General features: G+C 37.6%; 1 protein-coding gene across 1 annotated transcript; it reads right to left on the bottom strand.

The window, feature by feature from the left end:
* Positions 1 to 7167: 7167 nt before the first annotated feature.
* Positions 7168 to 12040, bottom strand: selenow1 (selenoprotein W, 1). Its single transcript, XM_039770780.1, has 5 exons — positions 11993 to 12040; positions 8406 to 8459; positions 8259 to 8333; positions 7995 to 8102; positions 7168 to 7858 (listed from the first exon to the last, which is right to left on the bottom strand). The coding sequence occupies exons 1-4, from the start codon at positions 12038 to 12040 to the stop codon at positions 8025 to 8027; spliced, it is 255 nt and encodes an 84-aa protein (XP_039626714.1). The 3' UTR covers positions 7168 to 7858; positions 7995 to 8024.
* Positions 12041 to 18810: the final 6770 nt, after the last annotated feature.

Raw genomic sequence — 18810 nt, 5'->3', positions numbered from 1 at the left:
GGGCACATCATTTAAATCCACCAATCATCTTTGATTGACATTTTGACAGAAACACCCTGACAGTATACTACTAGGGTATATTAGCTTTTTGTTTTTACTATTAAACATTTCTTAAATTAACAGCATTCACACTTACAGCCTTATGCTAACTGCTAAACTGTCTAAGACCTATGGAAAATAATATTATGATAGGAAAAACAATATACAGTAGAATAGATAAAAAAATTAAGGAATACTTATTTCCTTTCACATAACTTATTTTACATTCTCTATAGATTTTTAATATTACTTAAGTGATTTTTCCTTTGCATGTCTGTTTTTTGTCTGAATATGAGTGTAATCTTTACATGCAAAATTAAATAATCATTTATTTAAAGTTAAAATAACTAGAATAACAACCTATTTAAAAGACTTTCTGGTTTCTCCATCTACTCAAAGTTGTATAAATAATTATAAGCATCATTAAGAATAAGATGTGATATTATAAAATGTCTGAAATATTAATATCAGAGTGATCTTTAATCTTTTAATCATTGGATTTTTGGCCCATCAAACAATTTCATTCACTCCAGCAAGTCTGAAATTCCTCCTTGTGTTTAATTTAAGGGAGGATGCCCCCTAATTTCAAAGATGAATTTCAAGCCCTAAATTAATATAACGTTGTGTATGTATGTATGTACAGGTATGTATTGTATGTGTATATATGCGTATATATACTGCTCAAAAGAATTAAAGGAAAACTTTTTAATCAGAGTATAGCATAAAGTCAATGAAACTTATGGGATATTAATCTGGTCAGTTAAGTAGCAGAGGGGGTTGTTAATCAGTTTCAGCTGCTGTGGTGTTAATGAAATTAAAAACAGATGCACTAGAGGGGCAACAATGAGATGACCCCCAAAACAGGAATGGTTTAACAGGTGGAGGCCACTGACATTTTTCCCTCCTCATCTTTTCTGACTGTTTCTTCACTAGTTTTGCATTTGGCTACAGTCAGTATCACTACTGGTAGCATGAGGCGATGCCTGGACCCTACAGAGGTTGCACAGGTAGTCCAACTTCTCCAGGATGGCACATCAATACGTGTCATTGCCAGAAGGTTTGCTGTGTCTCCCTGCACAGTCTCAAGGGCATGGAGGAGATTCTAGGAGACAAGCAGTTACTCTAGGAGAGCTGGAGAGGGCCATAGAAGGTCCATAACCCATCAGCAGGACCAGTATCTGCTCCTTTGGGCAAGGAGGAACAGGATGAGCACTGCCAGAGCCCTACAAAATGACCTCCAGCAGGCCACTGGTGTGAATGTCTCTGACCAAACAACCAGAAAGACTTCATGAGGGTGACCCAAGGGCCCCATGTCCTCTAATGGGCCCTGAGCTCACTGCCCAGCAGCATGCAGCTCGATTGGCATTCGCCATAGAATACCAGAATTGGCAGATGCACCACTGGTGCCCTGTGCTTTTACAGATGAGAGCAGGTTCACCCTGAGCACGTGACAGAAGTGAAAGGGTCTGGAGAAGCCATGGAGAACATTATGCTGCCTGTAACATCATTCAGCATGAGCAGTTTGGTGGTGGGTTAATGATTGTCTGGGGAGGCATATCCATGGAGGGTCACACAGACCGCTACAGGCTTGACAAAGGCACCTTGGCTGCCATTAGGTATCAGGATGAAATCCTTGGACCCATTGTCAGACCCTATGCTGGTACAGTGGCTCCTGGTGCACGACAATTCCTGGCCTCATGTGGTGAGAGTATGCAGGCAGTTCCTGGAGGATGAAGGAATTGATACCATTGACTGGCCACCACACTTTCCTGACCTAAATCCAATAGAACACCTCTGGGACATTATGTTTTGGTCCATCCAATGCCACCAGGTTGCACCTCAGACTGTCCAGGAGCTCAGTGATGCCCTGGTCCAGATCTGGGAGGAGATCCCCACAACACCATCTGTCATCTCATTAGAAGCATGCACCGATGTTGTCAGGCATGTATACAAGAACACAGGGGCCATACAAAGTGCTGCGTACAATTTTGAGTTGCTGCAATTAAATTTTGGCAAAATGGACTAGCCTGCCACATAATTTTTTCACTCTGATTTTTGGGCGTCTTTGAATTCAGGGCTCTGTAGGTTGATCATTTTCATTTCCATCAAACGATGTGGCATCCTTTCGTTCCTAACACATTACCCAGTCTATATCAGTATAGATATCCAGGAGGATTTCTTTTTCCCATTGAGATCTGATGTGTTTTCAAAGTGTTCCTTTAATTTTTGAGCAGTTTATATATATATATATATATATATATATATATATATATATATATATATATATATATATATATATATATATATATACTGTACACACACACACACACACACACATATATATATATATATATATGACAGCAACACTCATAACAGTGACAAAACAATTACATTGACAATCATGTTACGTTATTTTTAAAATGTTTCCTTTTCTTTTTCATTACTTCTTTAACACACTACTTCTCTGCTGCAAAGCGCGGGTATTTTGCTAGTAAATCATAAATCACTAATCACGTTCAGTCTTTGCACATACGACCAAGTATGCAGTTTCATCCCAAAAAAACCCCACAGCTATTCTTATGTTAAGATATAATACCAAATAAATGGGAATTAAATCACCCATGACTAACAATGTAAAATGGCAAATGAAACAGCAGGTGACCCAAACACTTGTTAAATGTTGGCATTTTCTATTCATATAAGTGCGCATTCAGTCCCCAAAGATTCCCATATGGCAACAAGGATGCAATCTGTTACTCCAATCACATTCAAAAATCCCATCTTTGTTGGGAATTTTACCTCAAATTCCCTCTTAATCTGATCTCTTATCTCATAGCATACACTGTACAGACATGTGAATGATAGCCTTCACAACAGTAGGCAAGTGTTAAATGAAAGAAGGCCAAGATACTCCAGACCAGTCTGCTAGTTGTGTCCCTAAAAGGTCCAGAGAACCTAGAGACCAAGAACTTTCACCTCCTTGCCATGCAACTGTGTAGTAGCATGGTTACATGTAGTAAAGCTGTCAAGGGTGGGAGGTAGCTGCTGGCAGAGGTCCATAAGCCAGTAACAGCTCATTAACCACTTCTCATGATGAATGAAAAACTTGTTCTTTGAAAGCATACTTTCAGCATAACTGGGCCATTGCCAGAGTTTGCCAGTACAGTAGCTACAGCCATGACACGTTAGTCTTCAAAGATTTCGGTCCATATACTGTATATAGCATAGTTAACACACTAATCTAATTAGCCATTAATGATGTCAAAACAGGTGTTCTGGAAATGTCACATTTTAAGTGATGTGAAATAAAGAAACAAAGCAGGGTGTGTTCTGTTAAAGAGTCCACACTAAAATCCATGTATGGCATTTCATTATTGCAGTACAGTATGTTTTTAGGTAAACGGAATTGTGCTCTCAGTTGTTTTTCTCTATTGCTCCCATAGTGGTCTGTATGAATATGATGGCATTCTCATTTTAATTGTACATTTTTTCTTTTTTTTTTTGTTTTTACCCTTAATGCATTTATTATTATTTTCTGTTATTAATGTTGTATAAATGTCATACCATCATGACCAAGTCTCATGACAAAGTTTCCTGATAGGGAATGAGAAAAAAAAGAAGCGTAGCAGCAACCTGTGTAACTCTACAAGGAAAAGTTCAAACACATGCTTATAAGGTTGTGTGCACATAAGAATGTCTTCATGACAGTTTCGGGTTTTAGAAAGCCCAGTGCATAGACTGATTTTCATATAAGATAAATACATGGATTGTAAGTTTAAACCTTTTGTTAAAAGTGATTTTATGTGTAAACTAGTTGTGAAAGATGGTTGAATTCGAAGCAGATCTCAGCATTAACATTTGCAGTGTACTATATCTTGGAATTTATTTTGTAATGCATGTTGTAGTAAAACGCATTGCATTTGTCATTCCAACAGATGGCACATCACAAACATTTGTAGTAATAAAATACATTAGCTATATATTTGTTATTTGCCATTTGGTATGGGACTTGTAAAAGCTGTGTTAATGTTTTTGATGCACCATCTGTTGGAATGACACATGAAATACATTTTATTGCTACAAATGTTTGTGACACACCATCTGTTGGCATGACAGAGACAGCAATTGGGGAGAGACAGAGAAACTTATCCTTTTATCAAGGTGGATGTTCTGAATCGGAATCTGCTCAAAACTATTGAAAGCACCTGGCATATACTGCCAGAAACAATTATTTTGGATTATTTTTTTCTTGCTACAATAAATGGACCTGACCTCATGGTCTAGACCAGCAGTGCATACAGATAATGTGAGAGCTCCTCTACATATGAAGACTTTTCTATAGACTGGCCTTAGTAACTAATGTCATGCTCCACAAACTGAGGTCATATTTCCATATGAATAACAATTGTCTTGCCACTTAATATGCAATTAATGAAATAAAGTATGACAATCAACAAAAACATTGATATGACTTGATAGAAAAAACAGCTATAATAAACATAATAAAGCTTCCAGAGTCAGGATGTCATGAAAACCAGGTCTTCAAACCTAGTTTAATGCCAGCTAGGAACATTATAACATGTATTTTAAAAGTTAAAGCATTAAACACGTTTGAAAAGCAGTCACCTCAGCTTCAGGTTTTTCTGCTTCATCCCTTAAATAAAATAAGCAGCAAAAAGGCAACATGGGATATTTATAAAACACCATAGCCCTCAGGCAGAGGAAAGTATTTTCTATGCATTTCCATACAGTCACACACGTGCAAGTAGGAGACAGCTGAAGTGCTTAAGTAATGTCAATACCACATCCGACCAGGGGAGGGCGGGGTGCACTGACTGTCTTTCTCAGTTCCCTGCAGACCTTTCCCAAGAAATCCTACCAGGTTCCGGTAACTTAGAAGACGTCACTTCTGGGTCCCGCCTCCTCAACGACATCACTTCCAATCCAGATGATAACTCTTTCAGGTCCTGCCACCTCGATTACGTCACTTCCGAGTCCCGGGCCTTCAATGACGTCACTTCCGGGACACCCCCTTTGATGATGTCACTTCCTGTATGGGCCTTTAAAGCTGCCATTTTACCACCATGGAATCAATTCTGTTTTGGACTCAGTGTTGTGAACATCTCTGTTCAATTCTACAAACCTTTTGCAACTAGGGATATTATACAGGTGGCTGCCCCAAACCTTTTTAGAATGTCTGATCTGTGTTTATATCACAATACTATTTATGTGACTGAAAATCACTGGTTGCGTCACATTTACCAGCACAGTTAGATTTGCCTCTTTTTGTGATAGCCAATAACGTGCTACTACCTGACGGAGCTGACGCTGTACGAAAGGTAAACAGGTTAGCAGGTCAGCAGAGTTCAGTTGTATACTTGGCACTTTTTTTCCCTTAAACACGAAACATCAGAAAGACTAGCCTCTCTTCTGTTTGTAGGGTTCAAAACACTCCTGTTCCTTATTCCTTGCTGCTACATTATAAGCATTGCACTTCTAGTTGAATATTCATTAGTTGTCAGCTCTCATGAACAAATAGCACATCGGCAAGACTAAACACAAGAATCAAACGGATTTAATTTTGTCGCAGTGAATAGCTGGGCATATTAGGCGATTGGTTTGATGGGAGCATGCCAATTACTGCCTCCGACTAAGATTATGTAAATGAAGGCTATGACTGAAAACCACTGGAAAAGTCACCTAATGTGATATAGTCTAAAGTATACTACATTAACATTCACAAATGTGTATTGGTGTCCAGCTGATTGTGGCTGCAGGGTCCAGGGTCAATTTTCCATCCCACTGCATCTCTGGGCAAGGCCAACTCAGAAATGTTTTCCACTCATCTGAGAGCTCATTATATCTTTCATTTAGGATAATTGACCTCTGCCAGCTACAATCACAATGAGGTTTAAACATCTGAACTGTTCTATTGAAACAGCACTGTAAGAGCCATTTTCCTTGTTATACATGATTCATGAATCTTTTACAAGATGACAAAGCATTATCTATGGGAGGTTCCTAAAACCCCCACAAGTAGAATTTTTATTGGTATATTCTTGCCATTTCTAATAGCTCTGACTAAATATTATTCTCAGTTAGTGACCAGCCTTGCCATGTGTAAGGTGTGGAAGGCATATGGTTTTAAAGCGTGCCTGGGCTGGGCCTTTTGAGTGTGTGAAGTAATTCGTAAAATAGCACTTACTAAAGTGTTGAGTCTTATGCTTTAAGCGTACAGAAGTAGAAGCTAAGAATCTTTGAGTAAAGAATAAGAAGTAAAGAACTTTTAAGTACAGAAATAACTAAAGTTTCTCAAGAAAAGCTAAGTTTAGAGAAGATACGTTTTTCCTTTTTTTTTGCCTTTTATTCTAAGTGTGTAACTATTTTTTCTTTTTATTCTTGTGTAGATTACTTGCTTTTATCTTCTACTAAATATTTTTAAAATTAACTTTTGGACTGAGAGATTTATTTTAGCACGCGTTTTACCCGTGCTTGATCTTGCGTTATACTTCAGCGGCTACAAGTACCTTGACTCTTTTGGCTGGAAAGGCAAGCTCCAAACATGGCAAAAAAACCACAAACACCTGATCAGCTCAGCTTTATCCAACTCAGTTTCATGAAGGATGCAGCCAGTCCTGGCAACACTGGACACAAGGCATGAGCCATAATTAGACATGTCAGTAGTTCATCACACTCATCCACACAGGGCCTATTTAGAATTGGCAATTCATCTATCACACAAATCCTTCAGGAAAACCCATGCCGACATTGGGAGAACATGCAAACTCCACACAGATAAACAGATATGTGTTTCAACCCAGGACATTAAATGCATGATGCAGTAAGGCAGACCATTTTGCAACACTGGAAAAACAGATAAAGGGTATGTCTATACTAGAAAATTAAAGTAAGTTAGAAGCACAATGTTTCAGCTATATGTGTTATGCCAATAACCTATTTTTTCAGCCTGGAAATACCATTTACCTATTTTATTTTCCTCTCTGCCTACATTCTGATGAAACACTTCATTAAACCCCATGTTTTCTGAAGGATCTAAGTCAGCTCAAGAATGAAGGTAACAGGGAGAATAGCTATGACAAAATATCTACACAAGCTGGAAAATAGTTATTACTTTTTATTTAGAATTGTGATAACAGAGCAAGACTGAATCAATTAGAAAGTTTAAAGAGCCCAAGACTTTGCCCAATAAGACCCTCATGACTTTAAGATCTTTGTTGTTTGGTCAGAATGCATGATTTAAAATGACAAAAAACTGATATGAAGGAGTACCCAGTCTCTCAACCTTTAATAAGCACCCTCGCACCCAAAAAAACCCTCTATTTTCTTATTGTACTGTCTTAATGTAATGCTATAATATTGCAAAGCATATATAGTGGCTTATTCCAAAGGGTCAGATCTACACAGGGGTAATGTTTCAGATGAAAAATACAAAGAGGGTTTCAAGTAGAGCATAGCAAAACTTCAAAGCCACCCAAGCCCATTATAAAAAAAATCACTGTATTTTTTAATCTGAAATAAAACTGAAGGGTTGTTAAACTGTATTTGGGCATGCATCCCCCATAACTGCTTTGCATTTGTGTGTAAACATAAAAATGTAGAAGTGTAACCTGGTCATGAGGGGGACAAACAAAATGTAAACAAGAAAAAAATCCTTTCAAGGCAGTAGCACAAACACCAAATAATCTCCAGCCACATCAGCTTCACACAATTCATCAGGGGGTATCCATGCACCCTTGTGCACTGAGAACACCACCATCATTAAGTGATCCACTGAGGAGAACAGAGATGAGGGTTTAGCCTAAAGAGAAAGAAAAGAAAAAATTTAGTCTAAATCCAGTAAGTGTTCAATGTTAATAACTTGGCTAAAAAACTATCAGAGGGGAATCATTTTGAAATCTAATAAAAGGATCCCTTGAATCTGAGCCAGATCTTACCTCCTGCAAGAATATAAACATCCATCTCTCTCAGAGCTTTAAAGCAGCTTTGATTGCTTCCACAATTTTGGACAGCTTTGCATCACTATCCACATACCCATCACCATTCTAAGGCCAAAATGGTGAGGTTGGAGGATGGAGAAAAAAAAAAATCAGTAAAAAGAAGGTGGTGACTATATGCATCATTTTAAACTGGAGATGGCACTTTAAACTTTATAATGCTATTTTATAGTTAAAAAGGCAAGCTGTCAGCAGTAAATATACCTTTTTTGAATGCACCAATTTTCCATCGATGGTCACTTCAAACCAGCCTGTACTCTGAGGGGTGCCCTCCCCTGTCTGAAGAGATATGAAGAGTCAATGCAAGTCATAATATTTATAATAAATTAAAAAAAAGACAGAGGAACTTACTATCTGAAGATTGCCAGGGAATTTGCATTCCAGGTCTTTCTTCAGACGATTAAACTGTAAAGAAAAATAAATTTTAATTTACACAGATCAGGTCTGGAATGAGCCCCTGACACACACATTAAATTAGTCCTAAATAAAGGAAGCAAAAATGACTGCTCTACATAAAGCTGCAATATTAAAATTATAATCATGTCACAATACTTTTCCAATTTACATACAGTATATAGCAAAGAGGTATACTGTATGCAGTTATCTTTATAAAGCTAAATTTCATTTTCACAGTTTTGCTCAAAATGAATAGCTTTCTGGGTTTTTACAATGCCACTAACCATCCCATTTGGATCAATTTATTTTTGAGTTATCATATGAAGGCCAGCAATGATGTATGGAACAGAGATAGGAGCAATAAAGAGAGCATATGATAAGAATGTGAGTTAAGATGTGGCAGAAATTAGAATATTGAGATGGATGTGTGGAGTTGCAAAAAAAGACAGGATGAGAAACAAGAGAACAAAACAACAAAAGTGGAAGATATATCTAAGAAAGTACAGGAAAGTAGGCTGATCTGTTATGGACATGTGATGAGAAAAGACAATGAATATATTGGCAAAAGAGTGATAGAAATTAAAGTGCAGGGGAAGAGAAAGTGAGGGAAGCCAAAGCAGAGGCGGATGAATAAAGTAAAAGAAGATCTGGAGAAAAAGGGCTTGACTGGCAAGGAGGTGTTGGTCCAAGCTGTTTGGAGAAGGCTGATCAAGAACAACCTCATAGAAGTGAGAAAAGAAGAAGATCCAAGGAAGCACAACTTGTCACACAAACAACCATCACTCGGAAAGTGGTTAATTCTTTTTAAGGATGCCCAAAAACAAGTCAATCTATCAAAAACTCAAAAGTCAAACATTTTGACTCTGTCAAAAAACTTTCCTTCTAGCACACATAAACACACAAGTACATAAAGTGTTAAAAACTTTGGAATCAACCAGAAAACACCGTGTAGTGGAGAGGTAAAAATTCTCAGAAATTATTAGTAATATATAGCATATAGGTTGATATCCTTTATTAATGCCTTTCAACAAAAAATGTCTAATTTTGAAAAGGGGAGGCTGAATAAACCAGTTTGTGCTCAGGGCACATTTATGGCTGAACAGATCCAATTATAACCATCTGATCTCTGCATGCCAGTGTTTAGCCATTAATTAAGGTTAAATATAAACACGCATGTAAACACAAACAACAGTCTCTAACCTAATTACTCCAATACATATGTATAGTAACAACACATGCCACCTTGCCTACTAACTGAATTACATAAATTACAGTAGATTTGGATTAGGAAAAACAAAATAGGCTTTTAGCTGTTTTGGTAAAGGACAATTGCAGTCCATTAAAAAACCCAGTCATAAAGGTGTGAAATCACTTATTTAACCATCACAATAAGTAGTCCCAAACAACCTATGTCCCTTACCTTGGGCTTGTACCCTCAGGCACCACTGCAAGAAAACAGAGAGGTTAATAAGACTTGCATGTTAGATATACTGGCAACAGCTCTTTATATCTCCCAAAGCAATCTAACATAGTACTACTTTTCTGCATTAAGACAATGGTAAACTAAAGGAGGAGATTTTAAAAGGGAGGCACATGTACTGTGGAATGCATACTACACTACAGCATTCCATAAATAAAGATTTTCCAATAAATTAGTCAAGTCTTACTTTATAAGATACTATGGATACAAGTACAAAGCTAAAATAATTTAGGCAAAGCAATATGACATTCTAGGCTGGCATAAATGCAGTCCTGCTCCCTACAAAGAATATGGATGTTTTCCTGTATTCGCATTGGGTTTACTCCAGGGACAGGGATTCCAGTTTTCTCTCACAGTCCAAAGACATGCATGTTAGGTGGAGTGGCAATGGTTTTGGTCCCTGGTTTGAGTCTGTCTGTGTGTGTGTGTGTGTGTTCACCCTGTGATGGACTGGAATCCTGGCCAGAGATTGTTCCTGCGTTGCATCTGACACCTTTTGGGATAGGCTCTTGATAAGTAGGTTTAAGAAATGCATAGATGGATGGATATGACCCTTACAAAATTCAGTTCTTAGTCACAGCATTATTAAAAAAAGACTAAATCTTGACATTTCTATCTGAATTTGTATTTGGGCTATGTAACTAAAAGCATGACAATATTTGCATTTTGGTGTAAACAGCCAATTGACAGACCCAATCAAATCACAGATGGCATAGCAATATAAAAGCAAGCACTTCAAAAATGGTATAGTCACATTTGCCATGAAGCAGACAAGAGTCAGGCAAGTTCAGGTATTAAAACCTAACAAACTACAGTCTTCTCCCAGGAAGCCCTGAAGCCAAACAAACAGTATTCTCTAACAACAGCAAAGTGGGCTTAGACCAATCCCATTGTCTTCCTTAATGTGCACCATACAGTGGAACCTTGGATTGCCATCATAATTTGTTCCGGATTCATGCTTGTAATCCAAAGCACTCGTATATCAAAGTGAAGTTCCCCAAAAGAAGTAATGGAAACTCATATAATTCGTTCCACAGCCCAAAACTATTCATATAAAAATGATTAATACAAAATATAAAGTAAAAATACATAAAACAAATTATTTGCACTTTACCTTTTAAATTAATCGTGGCTGGTGTGAGGGAGACAAGAGCGAGAAGAAGGGTTATTATGTATAACGATGTTCACTCTAACTAACGGAATCCCTGCTATCTGTTCGCTCACTGGAATCTTCATTTTTTTGTGACTTTAACAAGGAACCCATTCAATGACAGTTGCTTTTGCCAGAAGAGTCACAACACTTGGACATAAAATTTAAAACAAAATGCTTTGCGCACTGTAAGGTTTCTGAACTCTTTTGGGATTCCACCCAATGGGACAACAAGTGGAAGAGCGTCCCGAAGCCACCGCAGGCTCCCAGCGCTGTAGCAGTTCACCGTAAAAGTGAATCTAAAGAGATCACGGACATGCTATAAGCACCTGCTGTTGATGGGTGATACAAGGAACATTATAAATGCACAGGGCACAGTATTACTTGGCCACTAACCTGACTATGACCCTGCCTGACTGCTGTGTCTGTGTATAGGAGAGTGGCAGATCCCGCTACAATAAATAACCATGCTGTTCCTGTTTCAAGCTGAATAAAGATGGTGTTGCTAAAGTACTGAGACTCAGCTTTGTGTTTTGAGGTGCAAGACATGGACTCACACGTTACAACACACACGGTCACAATGCTATAGTAAACAGTATACGCTCGTACGGATGTTGACTATATGAGTGAGGCATGCTGACGGACACCGAGAATAGGAGACGATTACCCACAATCCTGCAGTGAGAGAGAGAGAAGAACCATCAGCTCAGTTGTGATCATGTGATGCTTGGCAGGCAAAGCGTATATGTACTACTCGTATTACAAGACCTCGCTTGTTTATCAAGTTAAAATTTATTAAAAATTTGAGCTCGTCTTGCAAAACACTCGCAGACCAAGTTACTTACAATCCAAGGTTTTACTGTACTTCTTATACAACAACATGCACTACACTGCTCACCATATATTGCTTACTAGATTCTCATCATAAATACTATTTTGCATAGAAAGGTTCTCATTCATTTTTTCATTTTCAAGCCCGCTTGATCCATTTCAGAACTCATGGCAACTGTATGTACAGTACATACCAGAGATACCAGAGTATCTGAAATTAAAACTCAAACAGAAGCTGTAAACAGGCGGTGTTAATCTTAGAATGTCTTTTTCAGTCCACTGCACTACACATGGAGTACACTGTATTTTTATTGTTCAAAAGAAACGAAAAAATGAGAAGGGACTATGGCAAATCAAAAAACCATATAATCAACAAAACCCATACTCAACTAAAAGCGCGGACTAGTAGCGAAGATTGTTCAGACTCTATCTCCATATAAGCTTTAAACATAGAAATTCTATGATTACCAGTGCTGTACATGACTGTGTTACATGTTTTTTAAACATTAACTGTAAACAATTAAAGAACAAAAACATTACAATTGCATTTAGTTAATATTTCCTGCACTTTAGAGGACAACCCAGTTAACCTTTTTGACATCAACCCTGGCAGTCTTTCCAGCTCGGAATTCTATGTACCTGTAAATATGGTTAATCCTGAATGTGTTTCGGGATTTAGAGGTTATAACCTCTATAATATTGAGTGCAAAGCTCAACTAATGCTTGGGACAGTATTCTGGTGACATATAGTGGATAAAGTAACATTATTCTACAAAAAATATGCATATTTCTATGTTTTATCACTACAAGTTAACTTATCAGTATTCACGAGTAGGGCAGAGCTTTTAACCAAAACACAATGGCATGTAAATAAGGAGCTGCAAAGCCACTTTTAGAACATTGTTGACAATGGTAATTGACCATCAGACATTGACACGGATAGTGCAACTGATGAATGATGCACTGTACGACTGAATCGCCATGATATGCGTGGTGAATTCATTTGTTTGAGGCTTCAGTGTGGTGCAAGTAGGTTTGTGACAAAAAGGCAAAATGACTGTGATCAACTGGAAGCACAAGAAAGACATTAGCACTTTAAGCACTGTGCACATGCAGCAACTGTCAATGTACGTATCATGGGAAATGTGGAGGTTACTAAGCCTTGTGCTGTGGTAGCCTATAATAACACAAGGGACGTCACAATTGTACACTCTCATGCACAAGGGTAAAGAGGTTAAGTGACTAGCTTAGTGTGACACTGTGTGTCACTGCTGATAATTGGACTGTCTTATAAGTTACAATTGACAATTTTGGAAGTGATTAGTGAACATTTATTTTAATCGCATGAACATTTTTACACCCACCATGAAACACAAAAGCACTTCATTAATAAATATGAAATTACACTGAAATGGCAAGCTTAATATACAAAATTTTTATCATTAAACAGGCTCCACAGCAATTTAAAAAATTACCAAGATGTCATGCATCATTTCTTCATTAATATTGTAAGGTTAAAAAATTGCAGTATCTTCTGCCAAACCTACACTCAAGGGAGGTTAGAGGACAGAAATGTTTGCAACGTTAAACATAAAAACACCTCATCTGGTGCTCTATTGATATTGCTTCTACTTTCATACAAATGACAATTATATGGGCTCGAGAATTTTGCTTGACTCTAAAGTACTATTTATATGTGTCTGCCTTCCTACTTATAAAAAAAGTTTTCAATATAAGCACGTCTGACACTTATAGTGTCTTAAAGGTTTCAGTGCTTAGGGCCATTAGGAGATGCCACTAAAATATATAAATTGTCATAGATATGCTGATGACAATAAAGTACATTTATTATTAACACAAAGTAGCCAAGTTTCCATCCAGTTTTTGCGACGTTTTGTTATCGACAAACAGAATATACGTAAAAAAAATGTGCGAAATTTGCTGTCTGCAGCCTGTTTCCATCCAACTGGCTTTTTATCGATAAAATGGTGTGCGTGATGACGTCATCCCCCCCAAAACGAACTGTCGCATAAGTTTTGTTGTATCGTGAAAAAAAATCTGCCCATGAGCCGTTTCCATACATAATTTTGTGTATGTCGCAAATTATCTACCTTTTGTTTTCCACGTTACACCCCCTCCACTAAACAAAGAAACAAAAAAATGGAGAGATTATTTAGACAGTTTTTTGAAATTTGCCAGCTTACTGTTATTTCAGTTTCACAAATAATTGGAATTGTACATAATATCCGAAGACGACAGCAGAATGAAGCAGTTGCTTGTCCGATAGCCCTAGAGCTCAAAGAAAGTACCCCAGTGCGACGAAACCCACGGGTATGGGAGAGACGACGAAATAAGACCTTCTGGGAGGAGTTGGTGGAGAGACACTTTACAGAAAATCTCTGGCTGCAACATTTTAGAATGACACGGCCAACGTTTGAGATGTTGTGTGGATTCATCAGTCCTGATGTTGCGCCAATCACAGGTTGCCATCGACCACCGGTTCCAACCCAAAAGCGGATTGCCATCGCCCTTTACAAGCTGGCAACCTGCACCAAGTATAGAGTAGTTGGAGAAACTTTCGGGGTTGGTAAAACTACCGTCCATCGATGTGTATATGCTGTGTGCACCGCAATTAAAGAAAAATTAATGCAGCGTTATATCAGACTTCCAACTGTAGCGGAGGCCAATGAAATTGGATACCGCAATTCCTTGGTGCATCTTGTGCCGCAGATTTACGGTGTGCTGGATGGCACGCATGTGCCTATTCTTCCCCGACGGAAGGCTACCGCGATTACATTAATCGCAAAGGGTGGCCATCTATTGTTCTCCAGGCCCTTGTTGATGACAGGTGCATGAAACGAGACATTTGCGTTGGCACTTCTGGAAGTGCCCATGATGCAGCTGTGTTTGCAGCATCGGATCTGTACAGGTGAGCCTACCTTTCAACATCCCTTTTCTGTGCGATAACAACTGAATTAGTACTGTAACCTGCTTCCCTTAAGGTTTTTAATTAAAACTGAAATTTGAATTAATACAAAATAACGACGTTTAATCAAAAAAAAACTAAAGTTAATATTAATGAGAGAATTTCTCATATATGCTAAAACATCTGCCATTTAATAATAAGAAAAAAAATGTTTAGATAATGAAACACATGGTTTATTAAATATTTTGACTGGCACAGTAAACTACCTTTGCGGTTTTTGTATTATTTAGACATCCTGAGAGACACCCCCAGACTACAGTTGATGTGGAGGGAGTTCAGGTACCCCTTTTAGTAGCAGGAGACCCAGCCTATACGCTACTGCATTGGCTCATCACGAGAAATAACGAGTCTCTTCATCAGACCATGCGAACCGCTCCGCTATTCTCGTTTTGATTGCATGTGATCAAAATGTATCATGTGACACATTTATTTGCGTTAAAGCCCTTTTTTTCCGACAAAAAATGTTTCCAATGTAGTTTTTGCGACATCTGAAGTATCGATATGGAATTTATGCGCTAAAGTTAAATGGAAAAATATTATGTCGACATGTACAACATTTTATCGATAATTAGCATTTCCATCAGGTAAAATTTGAAGCGCTAAATATTTTTTCGCAAAAACTCCTTGGATGGAAACCTGGCTAGTGACACTTTTGTTATTTCATTAACCACTTGTATTATGTACTGTTTATTCAGCCGATACCTTTATCCACACTAACTTACAAGATCTCAAAACAGAATAATTGTTTACATACATACAAAATTGCTAGGTTAATTGTGTAGGTACATTGACCGAAATTGACTGGCACCCCTGTATTTGGTTTCTAGCTTATAAACAACACTACCATGATGGGTACATCTTCTTTGTGACCCTCAATTAGATAAGAGGGTTATATAATGGGTTAATGGATTTGGCAGAATACAATACCCTATGAGAACTACATCAACAACATACAGTATACTGCACAGGCTGGATGATGTTGGGCTTACAGACACTGTCCTTGCCAGGTTTAGTTCTTATTTATCAAATCAATTCTGGTATGTACAGAAATGTGCTGACAGTACTCATTATATACACAACTGAGATATGGTGTCCCGTAAGGCTCAGTACTCAGACCTTTACTATTTTCACTTTATTTGCTTCCACTGAGATCTATCATTAGAAAACATAATGTTAATTTTCACTCATACGAAGAGGACACCCAATTACCTTTCTTTTAGACCAAAAGAAGTTTCTCCGAAGTTGTCTTTAATTAGTTGTGTTAGTGAATTAAAGGAGTGGATGGATGAGAACTACTTGTCTTTATTTATTTATTTTTATTAAATATTATTAAAATTACATACAAAGCAATCAAGTTTTTCCAAAAAGAAAATTGAGGAACAGATCGATCCCCACCCCTGAGAGAGAGAGCAAGCCAAACGGCGTTAAATTTAAGGCTTGTAAACATACCTAAATTAATAAATTCTCTGTGCTTTATGGACTTATTTTAAAATATTACTGATTAGATCCTGCCATGTTTTGAAAAAAGTCTGTACGGATCCTCTAACTGAGTATTTGATTTTTTCCAACTTCAAATAATATAACACTTCGGTTTCCCACTGATTTAAAAGAGGAGAGTTTGGATTCTTCCAGTTTATCAGAATAAGGCTGCGTGCGAAAAGTGTAGTGAATGCAATCACAATTTGTTTGTCTTTCTCCACTTTAAACCCATCTGGAAGAACCCCAAACACAACTGTTAACGGGTTAGGAGGGATTGTGAGCCCAAGGCTATCTGAAAGGTAATTAAAAATTTTTGTCCAGAATAATGTTAATTTGGTGCAGGCCCAGAACATGTGACCTAGTGAGGCTGGGACTTGGTTGCAACGTTCGCAGGTTGGATCATGCCCTGGAAACATTTTGGAGAGTTTTAGTCGAGACAGATGTGCTTGATATATAATTGTATAAGTTGTATAATTGTATGCTTTGTGCATATGGAGCTCGAGTGAATTCTCTGCATTGCTACTTTCCACTCCTTTTCTGATATATTAATTGAGAGATCTTTTTCCCAGTGTCCTCTTGGATCTTTGAAAGGGAGGGATTGTAAAATGATTTTATATATTGTAGAGATGGAGTCCTTGAGATTGAGAAATATTTTTTCCAGCAGGGATGAGGGTGCAAGATGAGGAAAATCTGGAAGGTTTTGTTTAATAAAGTTTCTGATTTGAAGATAGTGAAAGAAATATGTAGCTGGAATGTTGAATTTGAAATGTAATTGTTCATAGGATGCAAAGACGTTGTCTATATATAAAGATCTCTAAGCAAGTTAATTCCAAATTTTTTCCAGATATTAAAAACTGCATAGGTTTGTGAAAATTGAAAGAGGTGGTTCTCTTGCAGAGGTGCCACAGATAGAAGCTTCTCCGTCTTAAAATGCTTTCTACATTGGTTCCAGATTCTAAGTGAGTGGAGCATAATTGGGTTATTTGTATATTGCCGATAGTGTGTGTTTATTGGAGCACAGAGGAAGGAATACAAAGAAGTACTGCAGGATTTTACTTCTATTGCGGTCCAAGCCTGTGTATATTCTTCTATTTGTGTCCAGGTTCTTATCGCCTGTATATTTGCTGCCCAGTAATAAAACTGGAAGTTAGGTAGAGCCATGCCGTCTTCTGCCTTTTGTCTTTGTAAGGTCGCTCTTTTGATGCGTGGATGTTTTGAGTTCCAAATAAATTAGGTTATTGTTGAATCTAATTGCCTAAAGAATGATTTATTAATGTATATTGGGATGTTTTGAAATAAAAAAAGGAGTTTAGGAAGAATATTCATCTTAACAGTGTTAATTCTTCCAGCTAGTGTGAGATGAAGGGTTGACCATCTATGCAAGTCTTGTTTAATTTTTTCCATGCAGATGGCGAAATTTTGTTGATATAGAGCTTTATGTTTACCCCGAGGTATTTAAACTGTTCTGAATTTTCTGCGTCTGATATATACAGTACCATGTCATCTGCATATAATGAGATTTTCTGTTCCAGTCCTTCTCTGCTAATCCCCTTTATCTGATAAGTATTTCAACAATGTATTGCCAGGGGTTCAATGGCAATCGCAAACAGCAGCGGTGACAAGGGGCATCCTTGTCTAGTGCCACGTTCTAGTTTAAAGTAGTCTGAGCAAATGTTGTTGATGCAAACTGAAGCTTCTGGGTTAGTATTCAGTAATTTAATCCATGCACAAATGTTTGGGCCAAACCCAAACTTCTCCAATGTAGTAAAAAGGTATTTCCATTCAATCATATCAAATGCTTTTTCTGCATCCAATGATAATATTTTTTCTGGGGTGTTTGATTTAGTTGGTGAGTATATTACATTAAACAGGCGTCGAAGATTTGAAGATAAGTGCCGCCTAATAAATCCAGTTTGGTCTTGTGATATTACCGAGGGGAGCACTTTCTCCATCCTTCTGGCTAAGATTTTAGAGAGTATTTTAATGTCGTTATTCAGAAGTGAAATTGGTCTGTATGATGCACATTGTAATAAGTCCTTATTTTGTTTTGGAAAGATAGTGATTAGTGCTTGGCGAAAGGTTGGTGAAAGAGATTGGTTATCGCTGGCTTCTGTAAATGTTGCTAATAAGAGGGGAGCTAGCTGAGCGGAGAAATTCTTGTAAAATTCTGCAGGGTAGCCATCAGGGCCTGCTACTTTCCCGCCTTGGAGTGACTTTATAGCATCTAGTAATTCTGATAATGCCAGAGGTTTATCAAGTTCCTCCACACTAGAAGCATCTATTTGTGGTATCTGTAATGTATCCAGAAATGCATTAGATTGTGTATTGTCTTCTTAAACTCAGTAGTATATAGGGATTTATAGTAGTCTCTGAAAGTGTGCATTATATTTTTGTGTTCAACGATTTTATCTCCGCTCGTGCTAGTGATTACCGA

Source organism: Polypterus senegalus, chromosome 12 (genome assembly GCF_016835505.1).
Source record: "Polypterus senegalus isolate Bchr_013 chromosome 12, ASM1683550v1, whole genome shotgun sequence".
NCBI lineage: Eukaryota > Metazoa > Chordata > Cladistia > Polypteriformes > Polypteridae > Polypterus > Polypterus senegalus.
Note: the sequence above shows the minus strand (reverse complement) of the source record. Positions and strands in the feature narration are given on the sequence as shown.

What these genes read in the sequence shown, in the direction of transcription:
- selenow1 (XM_039770780.1), bottom strand. Translation starts at nt 12,040, where the DNA reads ATGAATGAGAACCTTTCTATGCAAAATAGTATTTATGATGAGAATCTA. An exon ending in TCCCTGGCAATCTTCAGATA is followed by an intron (nt 8,334 to 8,405) that starts GTAAGTTCCTCT and finishes ATATCTCTTCAG; the next exon opens with ACAGGGGAGGGCACCCCTCA. An exon ending in AATTGGTGCATTCAAAAAAG is followed by an intron (nt 8,103 to 8,258) that starts GTATATTTACTG and finishes TTTTGGCCTTAG; the next exon opens with AATGGTGATGGGTATGTGGA.